At 36.8% G+C, this 27,173-nt stretch overlaps 1 protein-coding gene and 1 long non-coding RNA gene across 2 annotated transcripts in view; both read right to left on the bottom strand.

Moving 5' to 3' along the window:
* si:ch73-138n13.1 (titin homolog) overlaps positions 1–27,173 on the bottom strand; it is a 348,772-nt gene that overhangs the window by 274,969 nt on the left and 46,630 nt on the right. Inside the window, exons 7-8 of the mRNA XM_061729751.1 lie at positions 23,815–23,924; positions 15,038–15,116 (exon numbers count right to left, since the gene is read on the bottom strand). Of these exons, the coding sequence (XP_061585735.1) occupies positions 15,038–15,116; positions 23,815–23,924 (189 nt within the window). The remainder of the gene's footprint in view (positions 1–15,037; positions 15,117–23,814; positions 23,925–27,173) is intronic.
* Positions 3,857–7,293, bottom strand: LOC133451363 (uncharacterized). Its single transcript, XR_009783165.1, has 3 exons — positions 7,153–7,293; positions 6,260–6,347; positions 3,857–4,418 (listed from the first exon to the last, which is right to left on the bottom strand). It is a non-coding gene; the product is annotated as an uncharacterized LOC133451363 (long non-coding RNA).

Genomic DNA, 27,173 nt, shown 5'->3' with positions numbered 1-27,173 from the left:
ATTATGTTCTTCCATGCAAATTCCCTCCACTGCCCTGAACTGGTAGTGGAGGAGTTAATTCGACATATATTCAACCATTCGCCTTCTGACAGTGTTATTTTTGCTTCCTTCTCCCACATACATTTAACATAGAATGTTGACTTTGCTTTGGAGGATTGCAGGCATGAATATATTCTAGAAACCACTTTCTTAATGATTTTACCCTTGTAGGCTTCAGTAATCGTGCTAATAAGGTCCGTGTCAGAATCACCTGATGTTTTGACATTTTTATCAAAATGATGCCTAAGCTGTAAATATCTATAAAAGTCCTGCTTGTCTAAATCATATTTTTCCTGCATTTGTCGAAAACTTTCCAGACCTGTATCAGATGAGATTACACAATACGAAGTGATGCCTTTTCGGGTCATTTCTTTAAATCTCAGATCAATTTGTGCTGGTTTAAAATCCTTGTCATGTTCGACCCACCTTAGTAGCCTTGATTTCCTCTCCAAGTGCAAATTACTGACCTCTTTGAACCAGATGTTAAGGGGAACTTTTGTAAGGTCACTTAAATAGCTTGAGTACTTTTGAGGCTTTTATCACCTAGTAAAGATTGAAGAGGGATATCAAGTTGGCTCAGCTCTACTTCCTTCCATTTTGCATCGCAGTTCTCATCACACCAGTAGATGGCGTATTGCAGTTGTGCTGCCTGCGGTTAAGTTTTTAAACAGCCTATAGGGGGAACAATGTGATCTGATGACTGCTTTTATTATATTTATTTATTTATTGTATTGTGTGTTTGAAGTGGGATATATATGTATATTGTCCTGTGGTTGCAAACCAAATTGCCCTTCGGGGACATTAAAGCTTTTTTCATATTTTTTCATAGCTTTACAGATTTGATTAAATTCTCTATAAGAGAAATTTAAACTAAACTTTTCTACAAATGTATTACATTGCAATAAATTGCCATTAACATCCAACAAGTCAGTAACATATAGGACTTTTTTATCATCCCATTCTTGTTTAAATAAGGTCTTCCTGTTAATAGTGATGGTTCTATTATTCCACCAGGTGGAGCTGTGCGCTGGGAAATTGTGGGTGAACATCATTTTCCAGTAGAGTAGTATTTGTTTATGGAAATTAGACAATTTGATTTGCAGTTTAGTTATTTCAAAGTCACATCTCAACAAAAATTCTAATCCTCCAACATTTTGGAAAATATACTTTGGTATGTGGAACCATATGGACTCAGGTTGTGCCAAGTTAAAAGCTTTTATCCAATTCACTTTAAATAAATAAATACACCAATCATGGATTCAAAATCAGCAGCTTTCAATCCACCATTTTTATAGTCTTTAACCATCACAGATTTTTTAAGGTAGTGGGTCTTGTTTTTCCAGATGAAATTAAAAATGACAGAATTTACCTTTTTAATCATTTGAGGAGGAACATAAAGAGATTGACAAGGATATACTAGTTTTGATTTGCCTTCTGCTTTTGTCAGTAGGATTCTTCCGAGAATAGAGAGATCTCTCACAGGCCAGCTGAAAGTCCTGCCGGGGCCCCGGACACAATAATCTAAGATGGGCCCCCCTGCACCCGGATCTCTCCTTCTCCTCTTCCTCTCCTCTCCCTCTGCTCCTCAGGTTTTTATACAAGCTAATGGACGTTAACATTAGAGCTAGCCAGTTAGGTTAAGTTACAAGGTTGGTAAACGTAACTGTTTCTTACCTTGCTCTACGCTGACTTTATTAATTCCAGCTTCACCGTCACCACCTTTTTAAAATATTTGTGTAGAGAATCTCTGAGGCCTCTATTTTTTTCTTCTCTTTTTCTCTTCTTTTCTGAGCACCAGACTTGTGCTGACCGGACAGTTTGACCATTGTAATGGTTGAATTAAATGATAACATCCAATTTTGATCAGCGGCCAAACCATTTTTGTGTTGGGGGTTCTTGACCACAAGGACAATTAGGAAGAAAACAAATAACAAGCGTTTATGTAACTCAAATACTACATATCTTTTCCACAAATAGGCATATTTTGAAACATTTTGAAAAATGATTCTATAATTTAATGAGAATAAAAATTTTTTTTTTTTTTTTTTTTTTTTCCAGTTGTGGGAAATTGACTTATTCTATATTAATAATCGAAAATGGTAATTCCTTTATTTGAGGGTGATTTACAATTAGATATGCTAGCATTTGCGTACATAAAATAAATAATTTTGGCGACATAGGACAACCTTGTCTAATTCCGCGTAAGATCTTAATTGTTGGTGTCATTCCAGGGTTGAGGGAGATATAGCTGTAGATATCATTATAAAACATTTTAATAACCTTGCAGAACCTTCTCCAAATCGGAGCTATTGAGCACTGTAAACATAAAATCATGTTCCACGGTCTCGAATGCTTTGAAAAAATCTATGAAAAGCACAAGACGATCTGATTGAATAAATGACTGGTAATCAATCATATCCAGAATCAGTGGAATCTGGTTGTGAATAATCTTCCCTTTATAAAAGCTGATTGATATTCTTCTACAAATTTTCCAAGTATTACCTTTAGGCGATTTGCATAAACTAAAGCAAGTAATTTGTAATCGTTGCATAGTAAGGTTATATTGGTCTCCAGTTTTCTAACATGAACAGATCTTTTTGGGTTTTGGTAACAAAGTTATTAAACCTGTTTTCATATATGCAATGAGTGCATATCCTTCTTTAAGTTCTGTAAGTTTCTGTGCAGTTGGATGTTTTTTTGTCAAAGTATAGTTTGTTTAGGACGGTTTTAAAAGTTTAATAACAGAGCCTGCAGAAAACACGACCGTTCACTCCGCCATCTCAACTCCTTCCCCCGGTCTGGATTGGATATATCATACATACATATACATATATATATATATATATATATATATATATATATATATATATATATATATATATATATATATATATATATATATATATCATATATGATATATATATATATCATATATGGCGGCGCCTTCATCGGCCATCTCGCCTGCAACCAGGTCCCTCTCCTCTGTAGCCGGAGCCTCTCGTCTCATGACCTCCGGTCTGGCTCTGGGCTGCAGAAATACCCTAATATGAACCAAGTGGTGCCACAAAAATGAAATAAAAATAATAAATAAAAAAAAAATCTTGCATTGGGTCCCGGGCCTTGTAGCTGGGAGGGAATATGTCAAAAATCATAAAGATTGTGCACTTGGTGACAAGTTTTTGATATTTGGCATGGTGTTAGTTATGGACATAAGGTTTTCAAAAACCACCGATAACAAATTGGGACGGCCCCTAGTGGCTGGTTTGCAGAAAATTCTCGTATCGGGGGAAAAACTATGAAATTAACTAACTTAAAATTATATTGTAGTGTACATTCAAAATTGAATAGCGCCTTTTTTTTTTGCATGTTTCAACTGCTGTTGAAACATGCAAAAAAAAAAAAAAAGCGATAATATTCCTTAAAAATTCACCTCTTGTACAGTTGACCCTTATATGTAGTCTATTTTTATATTCTTTTTTTATTGAACACTTGAAGGATTTGTACAATATTCAGGCATATAAAACAGCATGTGGATTTATAAAGGCACACAACACATTCTATCACTGGAAGAGTGAGTAATAACAGTTTAATAGAGTTTCTATTGGGGGGAAAATGCATTAGTTAAACGCAGACGCAGTTTGTTAAGAGTTACGTTTATCCCTGAAGTCTGAATTTAAGTTACACGTTCGTTGTCGTCATTTCTTAGTGTTTTCATCTTTCGAAACTATCTCTCTGTTAAATCAGCAATAATACAAATATAACATCTCCTAATTACACTTATTAACATGTTACACACTCTCACAATCACTCAAGTCCGTGATGCTTTGTTCTCTTTATTCAAAAAAGGATTAGTGTCTGAAATGTTATCACATGATTGATTCCTATTTACAACGTCCAGACTGTACACGTGGCCGATACAAACATATTCATATAAGCAGTAAAGAGTAAAGAGACTACATTTAAACATCTTGTAAAGGTTTGGCTGGATGTTCTTCCAGCGGTGATGATGATGAGGTTTTGCAGTCCCACAAACTTAACACTTGCTGAAATGCAACTCTAACGAGTAACAACCTTTAGTTTGTGTCTCGTGGTCCCAGGTAAAGGTAAAGTTAAAGTTAAAGTCCCACCAGTCAAAGCATGAAATGATCAAGCAGAGCAGCCTGGTGTTTCCTTCTCCTCGTTGTTCTTGTTTCATTAGACAGGTACTTGACACAAAAAAAGGCACCATGCACATTTACTGACCCGGAACGATAAAAACGAAACAAAACATAAAGAAAACAAACACAAATGAGGGAGAAACAAATAGCAGCAGCAGCTGTAGATCCACTTCCTCCTACTCTTAAGGCTTCTGTTTCATACAGATTCATCGTTAAGGCAACCTGCAAAGAGAAGAAGAGAACGTTGGAACAAATGGATGTTTGGGGTTTTGTTGTTTTTCTTTTTTTTTTATACCGTATTTTCTGGACTATAAGCCGCTACTTTTTTCATAGGTTTTGAACCATGCAGCTTATAAAAGGTGCGGCTATTCTGTGGATTTTTCTTCCACCACTCGGGGCGCTCTAACCGGAATTAGAATCAGGCCACGTTTACACGTAGCCGGGTATTTACAAAAACGGATATTTTCCCCTCTACGTTTTCAAAAAAATCCTCGTTTACACGGACCCGCATGAAAACGCTGTTAACGTCATGCCAGCCAATCAGAATCCTGGAAAAACATCAACAAATGACACGTGTGTAACTTCCAGTTAAGATTGATTTATGGTTCCGCGTTACACCAACGCAGAGCCTACAGCATAAGGTACGCGGCTACGCCGCGTACCCTACGCCGTCGATTTAACGCGGAACCATAATTCAGGCTTCATGCTGCTGGCTGACGCGCTCACAGGCTTGAATGAGCAGGAGGCTGGACGGGGGGGGGGGGGGGTTACTTTTAAGTGTGACTTTAGAATATAAAACAGGTAAAATACAAGAAAATATTGACGGTGGCCAAACTAATTGTAAACACAGGTCGCACACATGACGCTGGTGAGTTTCTGGTGCATAATGTGACGTTCTGAAACTTAAATCTCCGTTTTCCTCCGTTTAGACGCAAACGTGAAAACTGAGTTTTTGAAAATCTCCACTTTGGCCGGAGTTTTCAGAAATGATCGTTTTTGGGGGCTTTGAGCTGCGTTTACGTGTAAACGAACGGCCAAAACGCATGAAAACGCGTCCGTTTTTGCCCCGTGTAAACGGGGCCTCAAAACTAAGACAAAATAAATGCAAAGAAGAATACGCTACTTCTTCTTTAGCAGATAGAAGTAGGTAAAAGCAGATTTCAAACAGATAAATAGATAACTTTCTCGACATTTTGACTTTTTTCTCAAAATTTTCGACTTTTTTCTTGACATTTCAACTTTTTTCTCAACATTTCAACTTTTTTTCTTGACATTTCGACTTTTTTCACAAAATTTTGACTTTTTTTCTCGACATTGACTTTTTTCTCAAAATTTTGACTTTTTCTTGACATTTCTACTTTTTTCTCGACATTTCGACTTTTTCGACTTTTTTTCTCAACATTTTGACTTTTTTCACGAAATTTCGACTTTTCTCTCAAAATTTCGACTTTTTCTCGACATTTAAACTTTTTTTCTCGACATTTTGACTTTTTTCTTGACATTTCGACTTTTTTCACAAAATTTTGACTTTTTCTCTCGACATTTTGACTTTTTTCTCAAAATGTCGACTTTTTCTTGACATTTCGACTTTTTCTTGACATTTTCTCGACATTTTCGACTTTTTTTCTCAACATTTTGACTTTTTTCTCAACATTTCGATAAATGCTCGGGGCGCTCTAACCCGGAATTAGAATCAAAACTAAGACAAAATAAATGCAAAGAAGAATACGCTACTTCTTCTTTAGCAGATAGAAGTAGAAGCAGATTTCAAACAGATAAATAGATAAATAAATAGCGGTTATTTTCTCTTGGTTCTGTCCCGTTTTAATCAGCAAAGTTGCTGCCGTGTTAAAAGACACTGTTAGGAAAGGATCTATTTAGGTACAAACATGTACATCATTTACAGTTCAGAATCCTTCTGTACATGTAGTAAATATCTAATCTAACAACATAAATATCTGCGGCTAAATATCTTCTTCTTTTTTTTTTTTTTTTAAATAGAGCGGATGCGGATTATAGTCCAGAAAATACGGTAAATACAGAAACAAAAAAAACAACCTTACCTTACTGTTTACTTAGCTTTCATTTTCATATTGACTCAAACGCTTCTTGGATTTCAGCTCTTTCAACCACTGAGGCGACTTCTCCTCACTGCTAGAGTCAGGACGAGCAGAGATTTAGTTTAGTGAGAGTTAAAGTTCATGTCGACCAGAACTCCAGTTGTAAAAAGCAATCAGGGGCCATGGTGGATTTTACATATGGGGACAGATAATTTGTGCTGATTACAAATAATATAATATATTACAAATAATAGCAGTGACCAAAACAGCTGCAGAAATACTGCAGGAATGACATAGCAGCAGTTAAATGCAGCCTTCTGTAGGCTTTAAATATCCACTGGGCTTACATCAAATACATCAAAACACAACAATAAAAAACACTTTTCTGAACTTATCAATATGACTCTGTCCTTCACAGGATAAGTAACATGGATCACTGCAAAAACTCACAATCTTAACGAGAATATTTGTCTTATTTCTAGTTAAAATGTCTCATTTTAGTAAAAAAATCTCATTACACTTAAAACAAGACTCATCACTGGAAAAAACAACAATTTTCACCTGTTTCAAGTAGATTTTCACTTAAAATAAGTAGAAAAATCTGCAAGTGGAACAAGATTTTTTTGCTTGTAATAAGACGATAAATCTTGTTCCACTGGCAGATTTTTCTACTTATTTCAAGTGAAAGTTTACTTGAAACAGGTGAAAATTGTCAAATAAGTTATTTTTCTGGTGATGACTCTAAATGTTGAAATAAAACCACATTCATTGATGAAATGACATAAGGAATGGAAAGGGGGGATGGCAGTTTTTTATTTCCAGGGGGGATTATTTGGACCGTTTTTATTTAATTAATTTATTTAATTTATTCAATCCAGTACAGCGGTGCCTCTTACCTGTTGTCTTTTCCTCCAGGAGGGGGCAGCACACGCGCCGCCCGGGGAAGGAATGGGGACTTTGGAGAGCGAGACAGCTGTGAAGGGGAGGCCGTAGGTCCATCAGTCTGATTGTCAGAGTCCCCCCTCTTCTTCAGCTGGGCCTGAGAAGCAGTGGGACAGAGTTAGGCCCAGTCCCAATCCCCCCTAGTCCTACATTCCAGTCCCAATCCCCCCTAGTCCTACTTTCCAGTCCCAATCCCCCCCTAGTCCTACTTTCCAGTCCCAATCCTCCCCTAGTCCTACTTTCCAGTCCCAATCCCCCCTAGTCCTACTTTCCAGTCCCAATCCTCCCCTAGTCCTACTTTCCAGTCCCAATCCTCCCCTAGTCCTACTTTCCAGTCCCAATCCCCCCTAGTCCTACTTTCCAGTCCCAATCCTCCCCTAGTCCTACTTTCCAGTCCCAATCCCCCCCTAGTCCTACTTTCCAGTCCCAATCCTCCCCTAGTCCTACTTTCCAGTCCCAATCCCCCCCTAGTCCTACTTTCCAGTCCCAATCCTCCCCTAGTCCTACTTTCCAGTCCCAATCCCCCCCTAGTCCTACTTTCCAGTCCCAATCCTCCCCTAGTCCTACTTTCCAGTCCCAATCCCCCCCTAGTCCTACTTTTCAGCACTATCCCCTAAATTGTGTGCGTTCCCGTGAGGGTAGCGGTGTCCCAATTCCTCTTTGCATGTAGGAGTAGTGGACATAACGAGGGGCTAGTGAGTATGATTTGATCGAATTCACCACGGTAAACTGTTCTTAAAATTACAGGAGAGAGGTGTCCCCTCATATCTTATAAGGATCCTACAGTTTTGGTATTCTCACCAGACTATGCAGGCTAGGTGGGGAAGGAGTACATCCACACCCTTTCTGGTGTCCAATGGCGTGCGCCAGGGGGGGATTTTATCGCCCTTATTATTTAATTTATATATGGATGATTTATCCAAACTGCTCAATGAGTGTAAAACAGGTTGCATGGTGGGGGACATCCTTATCAATCATATGATTTACGCAGATGACTTAGTTGTACTGTCTCCATACAGTGCTGGCCTACAGCAGCTACTACGGGTCTGTACCAAATATGGTTTTTCTTTTGATATTTTGTTCAATCCTAAAAAGAGTGTTGTTATGATCTGCAAAACAAAGGACGATCAGAAGCTTATACCTTTCCCTCTTTTTCTTTGGCAGGAGAAGTATTAGAGGTTGTAAAGAAGTTTAAATACCTGGGCCATATAATTAGGGATGATTTCTGTGACGATGATGATTTGCAGCGTCAGTGCTGTAAGCTATATAGCCAAGCCAATATGCTGGCACGTAAGTTTCACATGTGTACGGATAGTGTTAAGATAGCACTGTTTAAAACATATTGTACTCCGCTATACACTGCTCACTTGTGCTGCCATTATAGTGCTAAAATAAAAAAGCTACAGGTGTCATACAATGATGCTTTTAGAATTTTTCTAAAACTCCCTAGATGGACAAGTGCAAGTGAAATGTTTGTGACCAGTGATGTTTCCACTTTCCATGCTGTATTGAGGAATTTTATGTTTAGTTTTATGTGTAGACTGAAGGAGTCAAAGAATGTTTTAATTATGGCCTTAACTGACACAACACAGAGCGATACAAGGTTCTCCTCCTGTTTCTGGAAACACTGGAGGAAATGTTTGTATGTTTTCAGCTAATTTGAATGGCACAAGGAAATGTTTGTATGTTTTTAACTTATTTGAAGGGTACAAGTGAATCTCTTTCTCTTTGTTTTTAATGTCTGTGTATCTTGTTTTGTATTCTGGACCCAGTGTCTGCAAATAAAGTTTATATATATGAATCTTTTTGGCTTTTAGGGCTAGTGGTAGAAAGTAGGGGGGGATTGGGATCGGCCCTTAGCCGAGTTCATGCAAGATTAACAGCAACCTGCGGATCAGCCGATGGGATATAAAGAATGTCTGGTGCATAAGCTGCCACATAAGGAGAAGTTAATAACAGGATAAATGAGGGGGATAAACAGCTGCAGTTTCACCTTGAGAGCTGAGGGGTCGACACCGGGGAACAGGGCGATCCTCTGTGGCTGCGTGGAGACGGCAGGGCTAGCGTCAGCTCCTCTGGCGTAATCCTCACACTCTGAGTCCTCATCTTTACTCTCAGGCTTGGGCTCTGTCGGACGGAGAACAACGGTTTTTAATCACCAAGAAATTACATTATCCCCCAAACTGATGTCCAGAAAGTAAAAAAAAAAAAAATCGCAATTAGATTATTTTCAAAAATCGTTCAGCCCTACGTGAACCTCCCAAAAATTGTAACTACGCGTGGAGGCGACGCAGACCCAACGCAGACCGAGAGGGCTGTGATTGGTTCGCTTGGAAGCAACACGTGAAGCAGTCGTGAAGTTTCAGCGCTCTTTTCTTCGTGTGATTTTTTTTGTTTTGTTTTTTTGCACAATAGTTGTCCTTATCTCTTTGATTCACTGTGACCGGAAAAGCCGGAAGCTAAAGAAAGTATCAGCTAGCGCTCTGGGGGGGATTGCACCACGGAGAAATGGAGAGACGGAGAAGTCCGAAGGTTCACGGCAACGGCGTAGGCTCTGCGTTGGTTTAACCAGAGATGTTCAATAAACTCTACAGCCCACTACAGTTGTGTTTCCTGTATCTGTGTCACGTGACTGCCCCGCCCCTTTAGGAGACAGGAAGTAGGTCCTGAGTCTATTGAGTCCTTTGGGAAAAGTGAACGTGAGCACAGATTATTACCAATTCCTTCGCCCCATAGTAACCTAAGTGGGACCCATTTTCCAAAAGCCACAAACCTTCTGAACATTCTGACACCAAAATGGACATTTTCAGACCGACAGATTAGGAGAAAATGAACTTTGTTTGAGACCTGTCTCTGTCTGAGCAACACACTCTCACCAGATTTGTCTCTCATCGTTTTCCCATCGGATAAAATGAAGTTTAAAACTAAAATAAAACTTGCTTCTTTGCTTAATAATACTGTTATTTTTATTATTTAAGTCTTTTTGGAAGAAAGTTGTACTGTATCTAGTGTTGTATGTTCCAAAACGATGTGGGGAGAGGGGCGGCCACGCCCACTTATGAGACAGGAAGTGAGGTCAGAGGGGTGGCCACGCCCACTTAGGAGACAGGAAGTGAGGTCAGAGGGGCGACCACGCCCACTTAGGAGACAGGAAGTGAGGTCAGAGGGGCGACCACGCCCACTTAGGAGACAGGAAGTGAGGTCAGAGGGGCGACCACGCCCACTTAGGAGACAGGAAGTGAGGTCAGAGGGGCGGCCACGCCCACTTAGGAGACAGGAAGTGGATACCATTTCATACCATTGGCAGTAACGGCAATGCGCTCTCTTCTGTATAGAGGATCTTGGGTTTCACGCACAACCTTAATTCAGGCTTAAGTTATCTTCAGCACTGTGAACATTTCATGGCTGTGGTCTAAGGGTGTTGGATATTTTAATTGTGTGTTATACAACTAGGCACACAATGTTGGTTTATTGTTGTGACACCGATGATCCAATCAGATTTTATGAGAAATTATGCATAAAAGCAGTTAATTTCGGTAACCAAATTTCTAGATGTTATGATTGACGAAAATCTCACTTGGAAAAAAATCATATTGCACTCATCTCCAACAAGATTGCAAAAAATATTGGAGTAATCAGACATATACGGCATCTATTATCAAGAAAAATCTATTAATTTATATTATACTATGATTTATCCTTATATTTCATATTGCAATGTCATTTGGGCAAGAACCTTCAAGATCAACCTCAACTGTATCTTATTCCTGCAAAAACGTTTTATCAAAATGATTCCATTTTATAGACTCACTAGATCCACCCCGTTGTTCCAATCCCTAAGTATTCTCCCTATTTCTGCTGTAAATGTTTTTCAGATTTGTCTTTTTGTCTATCAATCCATCCACAACCTGCTTCCAACCTGTTTTCATTCTTTATTTCAATTCAATTCCCAAATTCATCACTTTAATACCAGGTCTGCAAACAATCTCCATCCCACCTTTTTCAGAACTACTTTTTCCCAATTTTCAGTTAGATTCAGAGGTTCCTCTTTATTGGAACACCTTACCACTCAATATTAGAGAATGCTCGAGCACAAATAATGTCAAAAAACAAATCACAACTTTTTTGCTAACCCAATTTAGCAAAACTTAACAACTAATTTCCAGAACTTCTCTGCACATCCTCATCAGATTCCTGTTTTTCTAGTAATTTAGCTTATTCTCCTTAGTTGTCCTATGTTTTAAATATCTCTGTAGATATTGTTTGTTTCATTATAGGAGGAAACATCGACAAGCCCTTATGGGTTTGTTTGGTTCCTCCTGCACATTTTTTCTGTTACATTGTATTTCTTTTTTTTGTTGTTTCCTTTTTTTTTATACATTATGTTTGTCTGAATTTTTGGCGGTTGTATATTTTTTTTATGAAATAAATAAACAAAAAATAAAAATAAAATAATTTCAATGTAAAGGACAAAAAACTGCTGACTATACTGTTGTCAACCAGTAAGAAATGTGTTACAAGAAAATGGTTAAAAGTAGAACCCCCACTATCGACGATTGGATTGGGATCATCTACGAGATCTATGTTAGGGAGAAGATCTCGTCCTCCCTCAAGGTGGAGAAAGAAAACTTTTATAAGATCTGGTCCAAATGAATGGACTGAGTTTGTGAAACCAATCACATCTGATTTCATGTGACCTTTTTTTTTTTTTTTTTTGTGAAGTAATGATTGTAAACATGGGTGCGCTCCCTGGTTCTGTTTTTTTAATTTTTCTGTTATTGTTTCTAATTACTGTTCATGAAAACGCCTGGAGGACGGTAGGGACAAAATCATTTAAGTTAAGGGTTGAATGTAAAACCGTGTAAGATCCTGCTGTTCTAAAAAAAAAAAAGAGAATTTCACAAAAAAAAGCAGTTCATTTCAAGGATATACCACTTATTTTGCCACCATCTCTGTTTAATGTACACTGAAGTGCAAAGTCATCTCCTTTTAAGAAGCTCACTAACATTTTAGTAAAAAAAAACAACACTGACTACATTTACATGCAGTCAAAATCCGGGTTATTGCTAATATTCCGGTTACTGAAACATTCGGAATATTCCGTTTCCATGGTAATTAATCATTCTGGATATTTGGATCAAACCAGCGACGCACGGAGAACGTCATGACGCAATTCCCGTCATTTCTGCTTCTTCTTCCTGTATCCAAATTCAAAACAAATGCTGCTTCAACTTTTCTCTCTCCTTCTTGTAAATCTTCTATCCCGGTACTTTCTACCGTCTACAAATGCAGAAATGTTCATATCCTTCATTACATTTAGGAAGTGATTAGTCTCCTCCTGGTCTTGGTTTCTCCGTGTTTATAAGAACTTCCTGGACTCAAAAGACCAGGATTCCTTGTGAACAGAACATGAGCAGAAAACAGATTCCTGTTCCGTTTGATGGGGATATTCCGTTTGGTGTTTACATGACCCAATATTTGGGTTTAAAAGGAGTAACCCAGGGCTCATATTCAGGTTTTTAAAAACCCCAATGAGCAAATTCGGGTTATTCAAAGGGTTATTGGTGTTTACATGGCCGTACAAATTCGGGTTATTGACAATATTCAGGTTTTAAAAGGGTTATTGATGCTGGAAACGCAGCCAATGGAAAAAAAAAACAAAACAAGCTGGAACGTATTGGACACGGAGTTACCTGTTGAGTCTCTGAAAAGCCAGTCGTCGTTTGCTCGTCCTTCTGCTTCAGCAGGTGGAGGAATCTGACGGGCCCTGGAGGGCCGTGTGCGCGGGGCCCGTTTCTTCCCCAGCTGGGCTCGAGAGCGGAGAGCGCTGGTGTCTAACAACATCGTTGGAGTCTCAATGACAAGAGAGAAAAAGAAGATTAGTTACCAGCAAACAGAATAATCATCAACAAGGCAAGTGTCAATTCAGTAGCAACGCGCATCAGATATTAAAAGGTTCATGCACTAAAATTAATTATTATGAAGATTAATAATATCAAATTAGAAAGAGTATATGAGAATAAACTCTTAGGTGTTATTATCAATTATAAACTATGCTGGAACCACATGTAAACCACGTTAAGTCAAAATTATCCAAAGCCATAGGAATATTGTAATGAATTTTGGTTGAGGATGTCCTTTATTTTATACATTTATACATTAACTACTGTGTGGAGGTCTGGGGACACACATATAAATCAATCACAAATCCGGTTTTTATTTGACAGAAAAGGGCTATCAGGATCATAAATAATGCAGATTATTGTTCATCAACCAACAATCTATTCATAAACTCACATACTCACATTAAATTTCATGACCTGGTGGATTTTAAAACAGCTCAGTTTATGTTTAAAGTAAATACGGTAGTAACATGCTCCCTGACTGTTCAGAAGTTCTTCCAACGCAGAGTCAGTCGTTATGAACTGAGAGGAATATGTATGTATATGTAAAACCAAGACAATTTCAAAAATATGTATAAAGACAAGATTGTAAATAATTAAAAAATCATTGGCATAGCCACATTATGTAGATTTATTGCAAAATTATGGATAGAATTATGTGTGAATTATGTCTATGGAAGGTGCATGTATATGGATGAATATGAATGCTTATGTATGTGTGTATGTGTAGATGAGTGTATATGTATACATGTATAAGTGCATATATGTATGTATGTATGTATGTATGTATGTATGTATGTATAGCAATGTATATATACTAGGAATGGGCGATATTTTACCGTTCACGATATACCGTCAAAAAAATTCCCCACGGTAAGAATTTGTCATCTTGTAGTAAAAACGATAAATTCCCGTTGATGACGTGTGGGCGGGCGGGAGGGAGGGGGAGAGAGAGAGAAAGAGAGAGAAAGAGAGAAAGAAAGAAAGAAAGAAAGAAAGAAAGAAAGAAAGAAAGAAAGAAAGAAAGAAATTCCCGTTGATACGTGTTTGTGTAACAAACATGGAGGATCTGAGTTATTCCAGTTTTGCAGTACATGTAACTCATTTAATTGGTTTTTATTGATTCAATTTAATTGGTGTAATTTAGTAGTATTTAGTATCTTTTAGAGCAGTGATTTGGCTCCAAAGACTGAATGTGGTGATAGATTTATAGTTACAAAGGTGGAGTTGAATTGGTATTTTTCGTCATTTTTATCGTTATCGGGATAAATGCCAGAAATTATCGAGATACATTTTTTAGTCCATACCGCCCAGCCCTAGTGCATATATATGTATGTATGTATGCATGCACAGCAATGTATACTGTATATAGGTGGGTTTGGTGTGTGTGGGTGAATGTATTATTATTATTAATGTGTGCACGTGTGTAAATATGAACATCTTGATGCTGTTAAGCTGAGATAGGCCAGTTTGAGCAACATTTATTTCTTTTTCTTATTTATTTACTTTGTTTCTTTCTTTCTCTCATATATATATATATATATATATATATATATATATATTAATATATATATATATATATATATATATATATATATATATATATTATTTTATATATTTATATATATATATTTTTTTTTTCCCTCATGTAGTTATTTTGTTTTGTTTTTTCCAAATCTTGCACTATAGTGGTTACATTGTGTTAAAAGGGTAGACAAAATAAGCTTTGGCTTCAGTCTACACCTTTTGGTCCTTGTTTGATCTACATGCAAAAAAAACATTGTATAATGACTACTGACTTCTACAACGTGACCAAATAAACATATCAAATAAAATCTAAATGAACTGAAGTGAGGTTAACACTTACATCAGGGAAAGGAAGTGTCTGGCTGTTTGGAGAGAAGGAAGGAGGGAGCCCGTCTGTTTCCAGCTGCTCGTCTGGCGTGTGTGGAGACGTGGCCTTCCTCGGTGAAGAACTGAGGTTGCTGTCTGAGCTGGGAGTGGCAGGTGTCAGGCTGCCACAGAATAAAAACATAAAGAAGAAGTTGTGGGTTTTGACCACTGCAAAAACAAAACATTCTTAAGAAAAAACACTTCTTAAGTGTCATTTGTTTCTTTCTTAAGAAGAAAAAAGAGAAGAAGTCATGTTCTCCAAAGAAGTTCTTATGTATTTTCTCAACTTTCTTCTTAAGAAAAAAAACTTAAGAATAAATGGTATTCTTTTTTTTGTTGCAGATTTCCAGTGCTTGACGTGTGTCTCCGTGTGTTCCTGCTTCCTGGATTGGCAGTGGATGTCGTCACCACCCCCCCCCACCCCCTCCCCCCCCAAAAAAAAAAAAAAAAAAAAAAAAAAAAAAAAAAAAAAAACACTGGGTTTGTATGTGTATGTTTATGTATGTGTACGCATATGTGTGCGTATATATATGTATATATTACATATAGTAATAATGCACATATATACACTTTTGGTTTCTACCGTCATGGTATCAATCAATAATATGTGTGCAGACAAGGTTAAAAAAAAAAAAAAAAAAAAAAAAAAAAAAAAAAAGAATAAATGGTATTCTTGAAATAAAAGTTCTCAAATTTGTTCTTGACTTTTTTCTTAACTTTAAGACAACCTTGACCTGTCTTAAAATGTCTTCTGTGAAAAGGTAAGACTAATATCACCTTTTTTAACACATTTTAGACAAGTTTAGACTAGTAGGTCATAGTACACTTTACACTGACACTTTATATTTTTATTTATACCACTACAGTCACTCTATTGTAAATTTTTTTGACATTTGTATATTTATATATTTTTTGTACATAACGAGACATGCCCTGTTCATTTTATTCTATTTTATTTCTTATTCTATTTTATGTTTTCAACGTCTTGCTGCTCAGTTGTCTTGCAATTGCCCCTCGGGGATAAATAAAGTTTTCTGAATCTGAATAGTTTGAGGATATACTTTGTAATTAATTACACAAAGAGCCTGTTAACTGTTTTTTAGCATGTTAGTTAGCATGGCAGTTAATTATTATTAATTTCTCCAATAGTAATTTTTTTGCACATTAATCTCATCCACCATAACCTTGAAAAGTTCCTGCATCTCTTTTTCTCCTTCTCCATGTTTAGTGAGTGACTGACGGTTAAGACCAAACTACCTATATATATAATATATTTATATACAAATGTTGTTTGTTGGCACGTGCAATGCAATGACATATTTTAAGAAGTTCTTAAGTAGGAAAAATAATAAATTCGTAAGAAATGACAGTTCTTAAGACGGTTCTTAAGAAAATATTGAGGAATTGCACGTAAGAATTTTCTTATTACCTTCTTAATTTTAGATCTTAAGACATTTCTTAAGATCGTTCGTAAGAATATATTGGTGAATCCGGCCCCAGGTCTGTGATTGATGTATCACGGTTAAAATCTCAATCTAAATGAGCCGCTCGGTGGTGTAGTGGGTTAGGCAGCAGCTCATATACTGAGGCTACAGTCCTCCTGCAGGGGTCGCAGGTTTGAATCCCAGCCTGTGCACCTTTGCTGCATTTTATCCCCATTCTCTCTCTCCCTTCCTGTCTGTACACTTTGAATAAAAGGGCCGCTAGAGCCCAAAAAACATAAATAAATATAAAAAATGTTTAATTTAAATTATAATGGCTATTAGTTAGTTAGTTTAAGTTTATTTCAGTCATGTACAGGACTTTCTCAGAAAATTAGAATATTGTGATGAAGTTCTTTATTTTCTGTAATGCAATTAAAAAAACAAAAATGTCATACATTCTGGATTCATTACAAATCAACTGAAATATTGCAAGCCTTTTATTATTTTAATATTGCTGATTATGCCTTACAGTTTAAGATTCCCAGAATATTCTAATTTTTTGAGATAGGATATTTGAGTTTTCTTAAACTGTAAACCATGATCAGCAATATTAAAATAATAAAAGGCTTGCAATATTTCAGTTGATTTGTAATGAATACAGAATGTATGACATTTTTGCATTACAGAAAATAAAGGACTTTATCACAATATTTTAATTGTGTGAGACAGTCCTGTATACCTTTCAAGGCAACAAGGAAGAGACAAATTTTACAATTTGACTGAAAAAGGCTCAGGCAGAAGCAGAGCTGATTAATGGCTATGACTGAAATCAAGTGCAGTCCTGTCTAGGATGGATGACAGGAATGTTTAAATCCCTGTCCCTTCTTTCTGGTGGTTAAGGTTGTGATTGCAGGTCCTGGCCAGAGGAGGGCAGTAATTCATTGAAAATCACTGTGATACATGATGCAAAAACAATATATTTTCTTGATATCCATCACCATTATCAAGCAGGGACTACACAAGAAATAATTAACTCATGTATGGGCTGAATTAATCTTTCTCCCGAAGAAAAAAAAAAAAAAAAAAGCTTTATAATTTAATTTAAACCACCAGTGGCTGCTAGGAGCCGACTCAAAAACATTCTGGCTGCAAAGGACAGAAGACAGAAGTCACAAAAAAAAGAAAAGAATAAGAAAGTCAGTGTTCCCTGGGTCTGCTCCTGCACAGTTTAGCTGCTTTAACAACCTGATTCTAATGAATAACCATTAACCCTTGGGCTGTCTGTGGGTCAAGGGAGGGTGAAGGGAGAAAAGAAGGAAGGAAGGAAGGAAGGAAGGAAGGAAGGAAGGAAGGAAGGAAGGAAGGAAGGAAGGAAGGAAGGAAGGAAGTAGGAAAGGGAGTAAGGAAGGGAGAAAAGATGGAAGGAAGGAGAGAAGGAAGTAAGGAAGAAAAGAAGGAAGGAAGGAAGGAAGGAAGGAAGGAAGTAAGTAGGAAAGGGAGTAAGGAAGGGAGAAAAGATGGAAGGAAGGAAAGAAGGAAGAAAGGAATGGAGAAAATAAGGAAAGAAGGAAGGAAAAGCAAAGAAGGTAATAAAGGAACGAATGACGACAGGGAGGTAGGAAGAAAAAGGAGTAAAGGAGGGTAAAAAAGGAGGAAAAGAGGAAAGGAAAAAAGGAAGGAGAGAGCATGGCAGGAGGAAAGAAGGAGAGAAGAATTGGGTCATTTTGACCCAAAGACACATCAGGGTTAAAAGACTGTTCAGAAAAACAGCTGATTCATTTCAACGAGGTGCTGGAGAAGAAGCGTCTAAAAACACACACAGCCCTGGAGGAACTGGGGAACACTGGTTTGAAAAAAGAGAAAGCAAGTATAACTTAAAACTTAAAAAAAAAAACAAGATTCAGGACTAAATTGATGGAACGTTGTGTTTCTGTGAAAGGAATCAGTTTATGGAACAATCTGAATAAAGAAAACAAAGAATCCAAATCAAACATTACATTCAAAAGAACAATTAAAGCCTGTATGTTAAGGAAATATAATGAAATATGTTGGTTAAGTTTGATTGACATACCCATAGACGGCAGTAATTTTATTTTAGTTTAGTTTTTTATTCACTTAGTTGTTGTTTTTTTAATTTATGTTATTTGTGAATTTATTTCTTGGAAAAAGGGGCAGATTAGCTTAGATTCTTCTTCTTTCTGCTCCCTTTTCATTCACAATTTAAGAACATTTGTATTGAATTGTTTGTTTTATTTTTTGAATGAAATAAAGAATAAAATGAAAAATGAAATGAAACGCTGGTCCGTGGTGACGACTGATGGGGGTCAGGATTAGGTAGAAAAGGAACCTCCAAAGGAAAACTTAGTTCATCCTCGCAAGAATGAATAATGAAAACTCACCCATTCATGGTCAGAGATGCAGTCGGTTTCAAAAAATATTTTTCACTGCATAGTTGCAATTTCAGCAAAATAACAAAAACGGTGCAAAATTTTTTTTTTTAATTATTATTTTTTTTATATTGTTATCTAATCCAATATCAGTTTAGTTAATTTTAAAGGAATCATGCACTTAGTTTACACGCTAATTATGTAAAATATATTTCTTCAGGATCTTTTCTTGAAATTTCTCATTTTTTTTCAAATTATGTAAGATACTTTTAATATCATTTTACAAAGATAAACAGAAACAAGTGTGTTTTTTTATATTAGGAAATTTAATTAAAAGCAAAATCTTTCTTATTACATCCGAGTGTTTCTTTGTGATTTAGAGATTTTTCCAGTACAATTAAGTCTTTTTATTTTTAAAAATTGGCGCGGATATTTACGCCAGTGTGTTGAAAAAGTCAGCACTTCTTTTTTAACTGTTTTACTTTGTCACTATCCTCGTATTCAAAACTGTAATTCTCAGAATAAATATCTTCTATCATCTTTTTTAGCAGTGATATTTTTCCTGCAAAAATATATAATAGTAGTCAGTTAATAAAAATAAACGACCGTCTACAAAGAAATAAAATCGGCAAATGCATTCTAGAAAACTAAAAAAATGTCGAAAACTGCTCTCTTTGTGGAATAACGATGGATTTGTAGAAGAAATATATTATTGGATATGCTGCGATTCATGGCAATTATTTATGCCTTCCTTTTTAGTAAATTAACATTTCGGTTTTTTGCGTTGGAAACTTCTCACGGGCCGCACATTTGACACCCCTGGGTTAGGAGGAAGCAATATATAGTTATTAAGTTAAAAAGTTTAGTTAATTTCACTTTAGGGATTAATAAAGTACACAACGGATTTGAAAAATTGGATGGACATCGGTAAACCACAGCCACATGTGGACGTCCAACTCTACGCAGATGACACAGTCTTATTCACCAAAGCTAAAGACCCTGAGGAAGCAGCTTGTGTACTCTCTACAGCTCTTACACACATACAAATGTGGCTTGACAGATCGTGTTTTGTATTAAACGCTAAAAAAAACGTATGCTTATATAGGGATGGGCGGTATGGACTAAAAAATGTATCACGATAATTTCTGGGATTTATCCCGATAACGATAAAAATGACGATAATTTTTACACAAACACGTATCAACGGGAATTTATCCTTCTTTCTTTCTTTCTTTCTTTCTTTCAGGCTCATTTCTTTCTTTCTTTCAGGCTCATTTCTTTCTTTCTTTCAGGCTCGCTCATTTCTTTCTTTATCTTTCTTTATCTTTCTTTATTTCTTTATCTTTCTTTCTTTCTTTATCTTTCTTTCTTTCTTTCTTTCTTTCTTTCTTTCTTTCTTTCTTTCTTTCTTTCTTTCTTTCTTTCTTTCTTTCTTTCTTTCTTTCTTTCTTTCTTTCTTTCTTTCTTTCTTTCTTTCTTTCCTCCTTTCTTTCTTTCTTTCTTTCCTCCTTTCTTTCTTTCTTTCGTTGTGCGTGGATTTAACACAGAACCATAAATCAGTTTTACACAAAAACATCATCAACAGGAATTTATCATTTTTACCGTGAGATACAAATTCTTACCGTGGAGAATTTTTTTGACGGTTTATCATGAACAATAAAATATCACCCATTCCTATGCTTATACTTTTCTAAGCAACCCTCCCCTATGCCTTCTCTACCCGGGGTCAGCTTAGGCACTGAAAAGTTAGAAGTGGTAACAGACTTTAAATATTAGGTGTTGTTCTAGACTCAAATTTCTCTTTTAAAAAACATATAAAAATGATCACTAAAAAAATAAAGTTCAATCTTTATAATTTTAAGCACATTAGATATGCCATGTCAAACACTGCTGCCCTAACATTTTTACATGATTTTCCTACCACACTCAAGCCAGTGGAGGTTTTATATAAAAAAGCACTCAAAATCCTAGATAAAAAACCTATCTCATACCATCATTGCAACATCTTGGACAAATACAATCTATTAAGCTTCGACAACTTCTGCAAGTTCTCATACAGTTGTCTAATGTATAAAACCCTACATGGCCTGGCACCACCTTGGCTCCAGGGATTTTTTAAGTACCGACAGTCGCGGGTCACTCGAGCAGTGTCCAACAGAGACGTATACAGTGAGAGTAAAAAGTATTTGACCCCTTGCTGATTTTGTTGGTTTGCCCACTAATAAAGACATGATCATTCTATACTTTTAATGGTAGATGTATTCTAACATGGAGAGACAGAATATCAAAACAAAAATCCAGAAAATAACTTTAAAAGAATATATTTTTATTAATTTGTATTTCATGGAGGGAAATAAATATTTGATCCCTTTAGCCAAAAGCACTTAATACTTGGTGGCAAAGCCTTTATTTGCAAGCACAGCGGTCAGACGTTTGTTGCAGTTTACCACAAGGTTAGCACACATATCAGGAGGAATTTTGGCCCACTCTTCTTTGCAGATCCTCTCTAAATCATTAAGGTTGGTGGGCTGTCGCTTGGCAACTCGGACCTTCAGCTCCCTCCATAGATTTTCAATTGGATTGAGATCCGGAGACTGGCTGGGCCACTCCATGACCTTAATGTGCTTCTTCTTGAGCCACTCCTTTGTTGCCTTTGCTGTATGCTTCGGGTCGTTGTCATGTTGGAAGACCCAACCGCGGCCCATTTTCAGCTTCCTTGCAGAGGGGAGGAGGTTGTTCCCCAGGACTGCACGGTACATGGCTCCATCCATCTTTACACTGATGCGGTGAAGTAGCCCTGTGCCCTTGGCAGAGAAACACCCCCAAAACATAATGTTTCCACCTCCATGCTTGACGGTGGGCACAGTGTTCCTGGGGTCATAGGCAGCATTTTTCTTCCTCCACACACGACGGGTAGAGTTCAGGCCAAATAGTTCAATTTTGGTCGCGTCTGACCACAGAACCTTCTCCCAATCACTTTGTGCATCTTTGAGGTGATCATTGGCATACTTTAGGCGGGCCTCCACATGTGCCTTCTTCAGCAGGGGTACCTTTCGGGCACTGCAGGATTTTAATCCTTTGCGGCGCAAGGTGTTGCCAATTGTTTTCCTGGTGACTGTGGTCCCAGCTGCCTTGAGGTCATTCACCAACTCCCTCTGTGTGGTTTGCAGGACGATTTATCACAGTTCTCATGATCCTTGCCACCCCGCGAGGTGAAATCTTCTGTGGAGCACCAGACCGAGGTCTATTGATGGTCATGTTAAACTTCTTAGATTTTCTCACAATTGCACCAATAGTTGTTACTTTAATACCTAGCATCTTGCTAGTGTTTTTGTAGCCAATACCAGATTTGTGCAGGTCAACAATCCTGTCTCTGAGGTCCTGAGAGAGTTCTTTGGTCTTACCCATGTTGGAAGGTTTGGAATCTGTCTGATTGTCTGATTCTGTGAACAGCTGCCTTTTATACAAGTGATTAGTTAGAACAGGTGTCTTCAATTCAGGTAACAGGTTGATTGGGAGTGTCTAACTGGTCTGTGAAAGCCAGAACTCCTAATGCATACTAGGGGATCAAATACTTATTTCCCTCAATGAAATGCAAATAAATTAAAATAAATTATTTTAAGTTATTTTCTGGATTTTCTTTTTGATATTCTGTCTCTCCATGTCAGAATACATCTACCATTAAAAGTATAGAATGATCATGTCCTTATTAGTGGGCAAACCAACAAAATCAGCAAGGGGTCAAATACTTTTTACTCTCACTGTAGGTTCCGTTCAGAAAAACTGCTTTTAGCCATAACGCACTATCCATAAAGGGTAGTGCGTTATGGAATTCTATACCTGTACACATAAGGGAATGCCCCTCTTTAACAACTTTTAAAAACCAGATAAAAATGTGGCTCAGAGGTCAACAAATGTGTACACTCACCTAATGTGTGTTTGGGCCTCCTCCTACCTACTAACTTTTTTTATCATTCTCATTTTACTAATTGTACTTGTCTTTGTTTCTGTTTTCTTTTTCTTATTGCATTTTTACCTTTTCTGCTTTTAACACCTTACCTGCCTATACTGGACTACGGATGGAAACTAGCCTTGTGCTACAATCTGGCACATTTACATATGTATGTTCATCAATGTGCATTGTCCTGAGAAATAAATAAAGTAAAGTAAAGTAAACACTCATAATCTTAGTTTTCGCACTTCTGATGACGGTACACTAAAAAGACTTTCACAGGAGTGGACTGCACTCCTCACAAGTTCTATACTTGCACTTTCCTTCAAACTCGCCTTTCACAGTAAACTGTAGCAACGTCGGCATACCTTTTTTTTTTAAGTTTATTTATCTTTATAATTAAACCTTTAATGTCTGACATATGAATTATTAGTAATAATAATAATAATAATAATAATAATAATAATAATAAACATCATACAGAGAAAATCCAATTTCAAATTCAACAATTATCTAATTTCATATTTTTTTTATTTTAGTAAATATTTGAAATGAAGCAATCATTAAATGTTATGTCCATACAAATGTAATTATAAAAAAAGCGCTTTACTTTACAGAGGTAAGCCAATGAAAACTGCCTCTATAGTTTATGTCTGTCAAACTGAGCACTTAAAGGGGATGATTATTGATTAGTGACTTCATCCACATGACGGGCCACAGTTTCCTCCCTCGTGAGCATTTAGTTTTTTATATTAATCTCAATCAGCCAAGACTGGTTCTCTATAATTTGCTGACACAGAAAGTCTGTTTGCCATCTTGAATTCTTTGAAGCACAAGAAGCAACTTGGAGAACTGGAGATGTATTTTTATTTTTTATATCCATTGGAATAAAGATAACCCCAAATTAGCACAACAAGCACTGCAGTGGATTAATAAGTAAATCATTTCCACAGTAGAAGAACATTTTTACCACAAGGCTTTTCAATTTTCAGAAGTTGTTCTACTTGTAATGTTGGGATGTAAACACCACAGTGGAGTCTGTGCAGTGTGTGTTTACCTGTCATCAGTGCGTAGTCCTGTTTCCCAGGTCCCGTACTGACTGTCGGTCTCAGGAACTGGGGTTTCTGAGTCTCTCTCTTGCTCCTCACCTCCTTGCTTTTGCTGCACCTAAAATAACCGGGGAGGAGGAATGAATGAATGAATGAAAGGTAAAACTGGGCCAGGGTCATGATGCTCCAATCAAATTTAGCCGAGGGATCCGGCACAATATTCAAACGAGATGGTGAGCAGAGGTGTCTTCAGTATTCACATTCATTCCTCAGGTAGAAGTATAGATACTAGAGTTTAAAAATACTCCTGTAGAAGTTGAAGTATCAACTCAAGTTTTTTAACTCAAGTAAAAGTATAAAAGTACTGGTTTCAAAACTACTTAAAGTATAAAAGTAAAAGTAATGTAAGGGGGAAAAAAGCCATTAAGTACAAAAGCCATTGAAAATGAATGTATCTTAGTATAATACAAATATATTAAAGAAGCATATATGTGTACTATTGAGCATTAACATGTGTTTCAGAGAGCAGGAGAAAGTGTCAGGAGTATGCACAGGAGACTCATATGGATGCAGGTGGAAGGCTTATAGTCTCATAATGTTTTTGAGAAAGACTTACACCTTACATAAACCTGTTTTTTTGTATTTACAACTTCATCCGACAAATGAGAAACATAATCATAGAACTAGACAGGCCTCAGCAAACAACTTCACCTTGCCTTTACCGAGAACCAACGCAATCAAAAGGTCTGTTATGTATAGGTCTGTAGCTCACTGGAACAGTCTCCCCGCACACTTGATTTCAACCACAGGAATGGCTAGTTTAAAAATTAAACTGAGAGAAGCTGTTTCCACATAATATTATGTTACAATAGTCTATTAGAAAACTACGTTAAGGGAATCCATTCATGTTAATATTTCTATCAATCAGGTTACTTATTAATTTATATTGTACTCAGTACATTACATTCTACTCTGTAATTTACATTAATTTGCATTGTATTATTCAATGTTCATATTATTATTATTATTATTATTTAATGTTCATATGTGCTGAAAATTCATGTTAATATTTTCAGGTTAATTGATCCATGTAATTCTTTGTATAAATGCTTTATTGTTGATTAATTGCTTTATTTAATGTGGAGCCCAGGAAGATTAGTCTTCATATTTATGAGGACTAATGGGGATCCAATAAATAATCAATAAATAAAAAATAAATGATGACTAGTTGCCTATAAGTATTGTAATGGTGCAAAAAGTCAAACTTCATGTTCATGTTATCATTTATCCTAACCTTTATTGGAATGTACATTCAAGTTTAGTTGCAGGAATCTGAGGGAACGGATGTAAGAACAAAACTGGACAAGAACATCTGAAACAACCACAACCAAATTCACTCTATCCGGATGGAGCAATTTAACTGGATAGTTTTTATTAAAGGCCCAAATGAAATAGAGTAACGAGGCTGTTTTTAAAATGTAAGGAGTAAAAAGTACAGATAACTGTGTGAAAATGTAAGGAGTAAAAGTAAAAATAATTACTCCAGTTAAGTATAGATACCCAAAATTTCTACTTAAGTAAGGTAACTAAGTATTTTTACTTTGTTACTTGACACTTCTGACCCCTGATAAACTTTTACAGTTCATTCATATTCCCAGTCCTGACCCAGGGTTAAAAATGTTGTTTCCTAAACACTGCAACAATACTCTTCAATGAACATTAAAGTGTGTTGGTTTAATAAGCAACAACAGCGCTAACAGAACTGGAGGCTGTGGTTGAGAAAGCAGCTGTAAGACTGATGATGAAAGGTGAAGGGATGGGTTCATGGAGACGGGACTGTCGCTGGGACAAAGACGGAGATGCGAGGGTGAGTGATTGAGGTTGTTTGCTGCCTACTGAACCATGCCTTTTTTAATGAGGCCGCGACAGAGGACGTACTGTCTCAAAACTGAGCAGAGCTCAAAGAGGCAGGCCTGCACATGAGCAGATAACCCTGGCCTATATAGAGGGGGAAAAAAGAAACAGTAGAAAAACCTTCTGTGCTCAGATGACGTCAGAGTAACGGGATACACCTGGTTCCTTGACCATAAGAGCAAAAAGAAAGTACACCAGGTCTAAAAATGAAGTGAACACAACTTTTGATGAAGAACACCTAACATAGTACACAGTGTTGTAATTTATCTAGTAAACATTAGTGCTGGGCGGTATGACCAAAAATGTATATCACGGTATTTTTCTAAATTATATCGGTTTCACGGTATATCACAGTATTTTTTTCTTTCATGCACAACTGGGTGTTAACCACATTTTCTAATGATTTGGAAAGGAATTGCTGCAGTGAATTGGCTATTTTACTGTCATGAGGAGGATGCATAAATCAAATAAATTTGATTTAGGCATGCTTTTCAAAGAAAAAAATCATTTACAAAATGACAAGGTAGAAAATATTTATTGAACATAAAAAACTGAACATTTTTTAATTTCCCAGCATTATGTTGTTTTGGTTCCACCTCCTGGTGAATGTTGGTAAAATTCTTATGTGGTTACTTTTTGGTTGGCCAACGATTTATGTTTGTGGTGCAACCGTTACGGGAGCGGCGAGTCTATTTCCTTATTTTACAACGCCGTTATTAATTGTTCGTTTTTTTCCCCCACTTATTCCACCGAACACCGAAAGTTTTTTTTTGCCATTTTCGGCCGAACAATATCGGTTACCGAACAATCGGTGCATCACTACTGCTAAACAGTCCCCTCACAAACAGTGTCCAGCGGCGCTACGTTCCGCAGCGCGGCAGAACGTAGTGCCGCGTTCCCAACGTTGTGTAGCTACTGTACAAACTCACCGGTATTACGGTATATGAAAAATTCATATCATAAGAAAAATAAACACGGTATTCGGTATGAACCGGTATACCGCCCAGCACTAGTAAATATTAAACCTAAATTCAGAAACGGTATGTGAAAAACTGAGTACATCCTTAGTAGGAATTGAGTCAATTGCAGCTACCTATTAAATTGGGGAAACAGTATTGGGGGCCTTTCCCAATACTCCCACTTCCCCTACTTTTCAGCACTACCCCTAAATTGTGCGCGTTCCCGTGAGGTTAGTGGTGTCCCAATTCCTCTTTTCACCTAGGGATCGAGCGTGAGTGGTTATCAATCTGACCCTTCACAGCGAGGGATTTTGGATGCACCCTTGTTGACCGAGGGCTAGAAAAATTTCCCAGAATGCTTTTCGTCGTCATTTGCAGACTGAATAAAAAAAAAAAAAAAAACATGGCGGACATTTCTTATTTTTTAGAGAATAAAATCAATATTTTGAGTTAGTTTCTGCATAAAAATGCATTTTGATTACATTTCTAGCACG

The sequence above is a fragment of the Cololabis saira genome, chromosome 9 (genome assembly GCF_033807715.1).
Source record: "Cololabis saira isolate AMF1-May2022 chromosome 9, fColSai1.1, whole genome shotgun sequence".
NCBI classification, from domain to species: domain Eukaryota; kingdom Metazoa; phylum Chordata; class Actinopteri; order Beloniformes; family Belonidae; genus Cololabis; species Cololabis saira.
This window is presented reverse-complemented; position numbering and strand designations above follow the sequence as displayed.